Consider the following 9,502-nt stretch of genomic DNA (forward strand, 5'->3'; position numbering starts at 1 on the left):
TCTACTCATAGATTTGTAACAATGGGGTGGTTGCCTAATTAAAGTAGTAAATATAGCGAGTTTCAGACAGAAGTAAGCAACGACTCATTACCATGTTGGTAACGAGTCATCGTCTAGTTTTGACAAAATATAGTATTAAGAACAAAAGTAGAAAACGAACGTACCATTATTCCATTACCATATCGACGGGCATATGACTTAGCCATACAACTAGTTGCCTAATTGTCAACAACGCATTGCCTCTAATACTTTAACTTGTTCGTTGTGCATTTTTCATATTTAGCACCGAGTGTAAAGAAATTTAGCATGTACATGGCTTAAAATAACTAAAACCTTATTTGTAATACACATTGGCTACACATACAAGTTTAATTCAAATAATTTTAGCATTTACAATTACAAAGCATAAAGACAAGAAAAATTAAATTATAAAAGTAGTGAAATTGTTGATAATTATTTCATAAATTTTCATTTGAAGATCATTAATTGTAAATGGAGAATTGAACTAAATAAACAAGGATATTGTAAGAAAATTTAAATATTTGATCAAGTTGATGGGCTCATGAGCCAAGTATCCCCTTCAACATAATAAGTCCCAATAAAAGGCTCAACTTCTTGGTCTGTTAAGGCCCGAGCCCACTTAACTCTTCCTGTCATGTTGGATCCAGGCCCACTGCATTTGTACTCTCCATAGTAAACAGTCCTGCACAATTTGTTAATACATGTAAAAGATATTGGGCAGATTTCATATGAGTCCATACATAAGGTCTATTATGCTAAAAATTTCTATTGTTGGCTATTTAACCTAAGTATAGGGCGCATCTCACGATGAAATTGTCTTATATAAGAATTTTTGTTCTTTTTCTATATGGAAGGAAATGAGTATGAATTTGGTACTTGCTAAGACGGAGATGGAATAATTTTGATCGACTTCACGTTGAACTTGTTCCATCCCCACCCCGCTCAGCCACTTTGCCCGGCTGGATCATGGAGTTAATTGGCATTTGATTGTCACAAATTCTTGTGAGAGATAGTCTCTTTGAGAGACGATCTTTAATTGGGCAGCCCACAAAGGAAAATGTAGAATAAGTTATTTAGTGGGCATTAAGGATATTGTAAGTAAGTGTTTAAAATATTATAAGTACTGCACTTGGTGGGGAACAAGGTAATTGTAAGTAAAGCATTTAAGATATTATAAGTACTAAGTAGGCATTAAGGATACGGTAAATAGGCATTAAGGATGATGTAAGTAGGCACTTGGTTAGGCCTGTGAGACGTCTCTCAGAGAGACAATCTCTTAGGAGACCGGCTGTTTGATCGTTGGATGTTGGCTAAATTAGTTGACCTTTTTAAATAGTTGGGAGTGTTGGATTTTTTATCGGTAAAATCATGTATTAGCTATTTGTTGTTTAATAGAGATAAAGTGGGTCACCAGATAGTATAAAAACTAAAAATGAAATAAAAAAGTAAAAAAATAAAAGAAAAAAACTTGTGAAACTTACGAATTACGCTTAGATATTCCCCAATTGTTCCATCCAACAGGGAGGATATTAGTGTCTAGAAAAGAGAAAGAGTAAACAACCCTAGAGTGGTCACCCCATGCTCTACCCAAGTAGACTTGGCCAGTCCCAGTCACATTACATTCTTTGAATGAAAACCCACTTGACATTGAACTTTTACTTCTCTTTTGGGCTGTTACTGATGCCACCTTCTTTGCTATTGAATTCAATGTACAATTCTGTAAACACATTCCATCATTCCATAAAAGATAATCAAATTATAATCTAACTTAGGTATTGGACGGATTCTAGACATGTACAAGATGTGCCACTACTAATCTGTGCAATGGACCAAAAAAGTCGGAACAAGCTCAATTATAAATAAAGCGAACTCAATTCGGATGTCCCCTCTTGGCCTGACCTGACCTAACTCAATCAGACTCGTTCATACTTTTGATATTCTAAAGTTCAATTGAAATGAGCGTGTCAGATTGAGTAAATTCTATTTAAGACCTAGCCTATTTAAAGTCGGTATATTTTAAGGTGATTTGGACCTCCTCCTAGCCCATTGCACAACTCTATACATGGCCCCTATATTATACTCCCTAAGTTCCTTAATTAAGTTCCCACAACGAATATTCACGGAAATTAAAAAAATATAATTTTTTGCATAGTGGATATATTATTTTATTTAATAATAAATTTTAAGTAAAATGAAGATCATAAACATTAATATATATTAACAGAAATTAATGGAAAAAAAACATTTTTACAAAGTTAACGGGAAATATTTGGGGACCATAAGGAATAAAAAAATGCTAAAATAAAGTTTGTGAAAGATATGTAAGGACATAAGCATTATTAAAATATTAAAATGATAATAAATAAGAAAATTTTCGTTCAAATTTATAATATAAATAAAGATTTTTAATAGTAACAACAAATAAAACGTCTTAAAATAAGAAATGGTAAGTTATTTAAGCAACGAAGAGAGTATTAGGAGTATATTATAAGTCTGTGTGGTGTGATCCAAATGAAAAGTTAAGAGAATATATATAAAAGGGAGCAAATAAAGCAAACCTGATAGAGTGATCTTCCATAGCCAAAGATAAAGTCAACGGAGCCTTGAATAAAACAATTGTTAAAATAATGAAGACCTTTGTGATCATACAATGTATCTTGTGATCCATAAAACCCACATCCATAAAATGCTGCTTTGTTGCCTGATATCCTTAGCGCCACTGCTTGTTCTCCTTTTATGCCTCCTTCATGTGGTGCCGTATTCTACCCACGTACAACCCAACCCGATCCAATCCAATCCGATCAACAACCATCACATTTTTCATATTGCATTTAAAAAATTAGCTACTTATCTATATAATATTTCTTCCGTTCTAAAATAGTCGCTACATTATTAATATTAATACCATTTATCGTTTAAACTTATTTTATATATTGGTGCTAATGTGTAAGAATAAAAAAGTCAAGTGGGATCTTGTTTGAAACGTCTAATCGCATACTTTCATAATATTAACTTTTTATAATTTTTAAACGTGTATAATTCAATAAATAAATGATTAAAATAACGCATTGAATTACGTAAAATATCAAATATAGCAAGTGCATTGAACGGAGGAAGTATATGTTTGATAGGTTTGTATATGAATTTGTATTTTTATTTAGATACAACTAAAAACTTAAAAGAAGAAAGAATTGTTGCAAATTAAAACACTTAGCTCATTTTATTATTAATTAGTTTTAGGATGGAATATTATCGAGTTTGTGTGCAGCCAATTCACCTCTTATGTGAATCTCATTGTGTATCTAATGACTATTATGGTATCAGAACCAATAAGTTCCAATTTATTAGAAACTTTTGTTAATTAGAATGGCGTTCCTGCCCAATAAAAAAGGGGTGAAGTGTTGAAAAATAACCCACATATAATCTCATCGAATTATTAGAGAGCTTGAGTAACATATAAGCTTGATGCATGACTAGTACTTTTAATACCATCATCATTATCATACACAATATTCCGCCCGAAAGTAGGGTCTGGGTGAGGGAAGGTGATGGACAATTCATATCCATACCCCCCTTCACGTGGAGGACTAGAGGAAAGCAGCCGATTTTATAACCAATTAGTCTTAAGATGAAATATTATCGGGTTTGTGTGCAATCAACTCTCGCGAATAAAAAATAGATACCTGGAATATAATATTGGAAGCAATGAAGTAATCAGCATCAACAGCAACGGTAGCACTTTGGAAAGTGCGCAAGGCGGTGCCTCCACGAGTGACCGAGGCCGTATCATTTCCAGTTATGGTTGGTGGATTATTTGCGTCGCCTATAAAGCTTATGAATGGCTTTGTTTTCGGTATGTGTATTTTTTCCCTTATCATACACATAAATATTAATATTAATATTAATAATAAATAAATATACTTACTAATATTTAGGTTATTAGGTACATGCAAAAAAATACTTGCAAAATATTTGTTGTTGGTGTTAATTTAATATTAATATTACTTAATTATATTCGGTTATTTTTATGAGAGAATATCTTTTAATAAGATGATACTTTAAAATAAATAGTTCGGATTTAAATATAAATTTAAATTAATTAAGTTATTTTGTTAATTAAATATGAATATTACTATACTAATATTTAGGTACATGCGAAAAATGCTTGTAAATTATTTCTAGTTGGTTTTCTCCACCATACGGTAATAAAATGTCAATATATTAATATTATTATATTGTCGTATTGGGAATTTCATAATTTCATGCATTAAAGACGCATTACAAATTGGATCATGTAAAGATCAAAAGGCTGAATTCACAATAACTTGATTAATTATAAATAATTGCGCTTCAAAATTATTTTTTAGTGCGAGCCACAAACTATTAATGAATAAATTAATTAGTTTAATCTGTATCTTTTGAATAGGTAATTTGATGGATCTAGGGTAAACACTAAAACACTAAAACATATTTCTTTTTAATTTTAAAGTTATTATACTTTTATTCACGCTATTTGAGGTGTAATTTGAATTTTTAATATCTTTGATTACATATATAAAAAATTCTAAAAATATACTATTATGAAAATATCTATTAAGAGAAATCAAATAAAATCTGATATATCATTGAACTTGTTAGAGTATATAACCATCAGCTTAAGCTTTTGGTTGAGTTGGTTCCTTGACATGGTATCAGAGCCAACGTGAGAGGTCACGGGTTCGAATCTCAACCACCCCTCATTTAAAGTGGAATATTCAGCGCCTATGCGCATCCACACTTCTAGCCCAATGGGGTCTCGTGTGAGGGGGCGTGTTAGAGTATATAACATATCTTGGGGCCTCAACCATCAGCTTAAGCTTTTGGTTGAGTTGGTTCCTTGACAGAACTAAATTTTACATTATACATAAAATGTATGCAAAACAAAATTGTGGAAACATATGTTCTTAACCAAACACAGCCTAAATGAAAAATGTAAAATAACCTTTAGTTTATAATAAACGCGTTAAATTTTCTTGAATAATTCTAAGGTTAAAGCCAATCATTGTATATGAAAATTGTTTTTTTTTTTTTACTTTTATGGTTTTCATTTGTTTCTTTCCTTTTATTTTTTCACATATCACAATGCAAACTTAAATGTCAAATAATTTAAATTTGAGTTTTTAAAAAATCTAAAAAATTATATTTAGATATATTAAGACGAATCTAACAGATATCACATGAATATGACTTCAAAAGCCTACCACTAGACAATTAATTAGTGATACGTGGTACAAGTACAAGTAGTACAACACTTTACGTCATAGCCAATTAAAACACTGAAACATATTCTAAATAACAGAACAAATTTTATCGTAAAGTAATACTATATTCGTTATTTATAAAGTCTAGATCTTTTGGTCAAGTCCATCTAGTCTTGTACTTTATCTATGATTGTTGTTGATCAATCGCTCTTATTTGGTATAATTAAAAATATAATTAAGTGAGATTTTGTATGATTCATCTTAATGCGTATTTTCATAATATTAACTTTTTAAAAATGTTTATTAGATGAAATTAAAAATATTATTAGTTAAAATCGTATATTGAATAGCATGAAAAACAAAAGTGTAGTAACTATTAAAAACGAGAGAAAATATATAATAAGAAATACTATAATAAGTACTATTAATTTAAAAAATAATAAAAGCTTAATTACCTATAAACACCAGGAGTAATTTGTAAGATAACTCTCCTAGCATTATGAATTGGAATATTATCAAGTGCTTCCATAATAGTTTTATAATCACCAGTTCCATCTTGATTAATACTTAATCTTACTTTATCAATCTCAGCATTTTGTAAGTTAACATCTAAGCTTAAACCAGCATTTGGTTTCATTAGATTAAGCTTTTTCTCATGGTGGTTTTGAATATTCCATTTTAGCCATTCTTCATAATCTTTTTGTGGAGTATTTGTATTTGATGGACTTGCATTACTCCATGAAATCATATGGTGAAGAGAGAGAAAGAAGAGAGGGAAAATAGTTATAAGAATTTCGTTTTTTGGAGCCATGACAATAATGTTGTTGTTGGTAAATGGAAGCTAGAGTTAAGTGGATGAAGATGTGTGCACTAGTGTCTAGTACTGTTATATTTATATTATAATTTTTAAATGATTGAATAATATAAATATAAATATAAATAGTAAGTTAGAGTCAATTTCAAATCAGATGTATCAGGTTGTATTAAAATTGATTTTTGTGTTCACGTTAATTTTTGTGTAATTGTAACTTTATTTTCAAAGTTGAATCTGATATGTTAATTATACAAAATTAAATATATATTTGATTAAATTTATTTTAAACAACTCTAAATTCAACTAATAAAGTGTATAAAATAATGTATAAAGTAATGTACTTTAGGTTATATTGTATGTATAATATTGTAGGTCCTCAAGAATGGGGATGGAGGTGACATCAAGTTGTGTCATGTTTACTTCATCATTTTTATTTAATTTTTTTTTAAAAAAAAAAGTGGGAGAAAATCATATGGTGGATTAAATTAATTTCTTTTATTATAATTTTAAAGTTATAATTAAAATTAGTTTGGAGGAAGATTGTTAAAATTCTAGAGCATAATTGTTTAGTATTTTTTAAACTAGATCAAGTATGACTGTAAGAGATTAATCAAAGAAAAGAAATAAATAAATGTAGCCTTAAGGAAAAAAGTATCAAAATTAGATCAAAATATTAAATTGATAAATTACTATATTAATATGATGGGACGAATTTAAATGAAAATTAAGATGTAATTTATAAGAGACAGAATGGGACATCAAATTGATGAGTTTAACTATGAATAATTTTTTACATATTTTTCCTTTTAAAATTATAATTATAATCGAATCGCATGTTTATCATCAATAAATAAACGGTAAGATTCATGATATATTGGTAATCTATGGAGCTAAAATCTCTTTTTCCCAAAAAAAAATTGACACCGTCTACAACCATTTGGGATTTGGGAAGGTGTTCCTAGACCCTAGGTGAATAAATATTTATGACAAAAACACATTTAAAGATAAAATTTCATTACCATTGAATAATTATGATTTTTCGTGAGCTATAATAAAAAAAATCATTTACTTTAAACATATTGTATTTTAAAGATTTTTCATTGACATAAAAAATTCTCATATATATAATTTTGCAGGCTCCCTCTTGAGAGACCGTCTTTTTGCTAAAGAGGACTCTTGTAACAGGCTCAAATTTCTTAATCTTAATCTTCCGATTAATTATTCCGAAATTTCTTTTCGAATTCCTAATCCTTTGGTTATCTAATTCAAATCACCTTTAATTCCTAAACCTTATTCCGATTTTTGTAATTTCTTCCAAATATTAAACTTAAAAATATATATATATTCTTAAATTTCTTTATAAGCACTAAAATATTATTTTATTATTTTATACTACGAAAAGTAAAATTTTAATATTATATTTACGGTTTTATTAAAACATTACGTTTAAATTTCGTTTTCTTAAACTAACTTTACTACTTATCATTTTAACTTTACAACTTTGATTTAATTATTTTATACCTAAAAATTAACTATATTTTTCTTATTAACTTTAAGTATAGTTTTAACTAAAATTTTCTAAGTAAACTATCATATTTTCATAATCAAACCTTAATCATACTTTCCCATTAATCTAAAACATTTCACTAGCATAAACTAGAACAAAAATTTGATGAATCAAAATCCTTTCTACATCAATCCATAATGTCCATCACTTACACAAGCTATCACCATTTCCTTACACAAGTTATCCTTCTTCTACACTCCAAATTCTTACACATCCACTTACACACTCCAACTCTTACACATTCACTTACACACTCTAAATCACTTACACAAGTTAACCTTCTTTTTCATACAATCTTATGAACTAAAAAGTTGCCCAAAACCCATTATAAATACCCCTCCTTAGCCATGAGATCACTTGCACCCCCATCATCAAATCTTTCTACCATTCTTTCTTATATCTTCACTTCATTAACATCTTACTAACTTTATACCCTTTTTATTTGTTGAAGAATCAAATGAAGATGGAGCTTGATCTTATCACTTCTTAAGCCAATAATCATCAACTTTTAAAAAGTCAAGTATTATCTTTTGGAGCTTGGATATCATTTTCTTTTGGGTAATTAAAAATCTACTTCTTTGAAGCTTGGAACCTTGAAGACTTTCTCTTTTGGAGCTTATTTCCTTAAGTTCTTATTATCCTATTGTTATTCTCTTACTTGGTTTAGCACCACCTTCGGAGGAAAATGGTACACATTTTCTTAACTCTCTCGTTATGTGATATTTATTTATGGTTACTCGATAATATAAAAGCATGATCAACATGATCTTATTTTAGTCATTTAAACTTTATATGGTAATATTAAAGTCATATCCAGTTTAGTGATATTTTTGTCAAAACAATAATACTTTTGGGACACTCGAAAAAAGAGTCATATATATGGAAATTTTTGATTAATATGATAATATAAATATATATGAATTTTACTAGTTAAATAAACTTATGTGTTTAAAATGATTCCATATCATCTTGGTGTTTTGATAAATTTTTAATCGATTTATTGGTAAAATAGTCAAACAAATTTGTTAAAATGCTTAGCATTGTTTTTCTCTAAAACTCATTTCATATAGATTTTGGACCCTTAATAATTTGTCGGATTATGTTATTTTTATAGTGATGATAGATCCGTTTTACTATTTTACTAGTTATTTGATAAAATATGTTATTAAGTACTTAGAAATATTACCCTTGACTGTTATGATTATTTATGACACAATAATGACTTAGTTTAGCCTCAGGAATCTTAGTATAGCTACGAAAATTTGTTATTTAATTAATATTAATTTATTAGATACTAGTAATTTGTTTCTATTAAAAGGGTAGAATTGTCAAAAATTTGACTAGTGGAAGTTTGACTTATAAGAATGTAAACTATTTCGGTTTAGAGTCTTGTTTGATATTGCATGATATTGATTGTATGACTCTGATAGTAAGGTAACGTCGAACCATGGACCGGCATGTAAAATCCCGGCGTCCGTGTTAGCCGGCACGTAAAATGCGGTGTCAGACAGGGGGTCCGAGAAAAACTCATCCTGTGAAGTCTCGAGCATAACAGTATTGAGAGGAGTGACGACTCCCACTACAGTTAGGGTTTAGGACTATGGTCCTCACCTAACCAGACCCTTACATATATCAGTTGTCATTATTGTTGTGATCTTGTGATGTGCTATGATGGTAAAGCTATGAGGCTTAATTGAACTTGATTAAATAAGCATTAAGGTTACCAAGTATTTAGTAGCAGTAATGAACTTCTGCAAGTATTGAGAATGTAACTTAATGGCTTAGTAAAGGTCAATAATGAGTAATAACCTTCTATATTGTGCTTGATGATTATTTTGTAAGCATGATTTAACTATCGCA

At 29.2% G+C, this 9,502-nt stretch overlaps 1 protein-coding gene across 1 annotated transcript; it reads right to left on the minus strand.

Annotated features, from left to right (window-relative positions):
• Positions 1–453: 453 nt before the first annotated feature.
• Positions 454–6,127, minus strand: LOC130800299 (probable pectinesterase 53). The gene is made up of 5 exons (XM_057663758.1): positions 5,717–6,127; positions 3,705–3,891; positions 2,580–2,783; positions 1,503–1,738; positions 454–703 (listed from the first exon to the last, which is right to left on the minus strand). Exons 1-5 carry the CDS (start codon positions 6,070–6,072, stop codon positions 547–549), a joined length of 1,140 nt encoding a protein of 379 aa, XP_057519741.1. The 5' UTR covers positions 6,073–6,127; the 3' UTR covers positions 454–546.
• Between the last annotated feature and the right edge of the window lie 3,375 nt (positions 6,128–9,502).

Source organism: Amaranthus tricolor, chromosome 14, assembly GCF_026212465.1.
Source record: "Amaranthus tricolor cultivar Red isolate AtriRed21 chromosome 14, ASM2621246v1, whole genome shotgun sequence".
In the NCBI taxonomy this organism is placed as follows: Eukaryota; Viridiplantae; Streptophyta; class Magnoliopsida; order Caryophyllales; family Amaranthaceae; genus Amaranthus; species Amaranthus tricolor.

Excerpts from the sequence above, each read along its gene's own strand:
- LOC130800299 (XM_057663758.1), bottom strand. The coding sequence starts at position 6,072 with ATGGCTCCAAAAAACGAAATTCTTATAACTATTTTCCCTCTCTTCTTT. Across the intron at positions 3,892-5,716 it reads ATTACTCCTGGTGTTTATAG|GGAAAAAATACACATACCGA; the intron begins GTAATTAAGCTT and ends GTGTATGATAAG. Across the intron at positions 1,739-2,579 it reads ATGGAAGATCACTCTATCAG|AATTGTACATTGAATTCAAT; the intron begins GTTTGCTTTATT and ends ATGTGTTTACAG.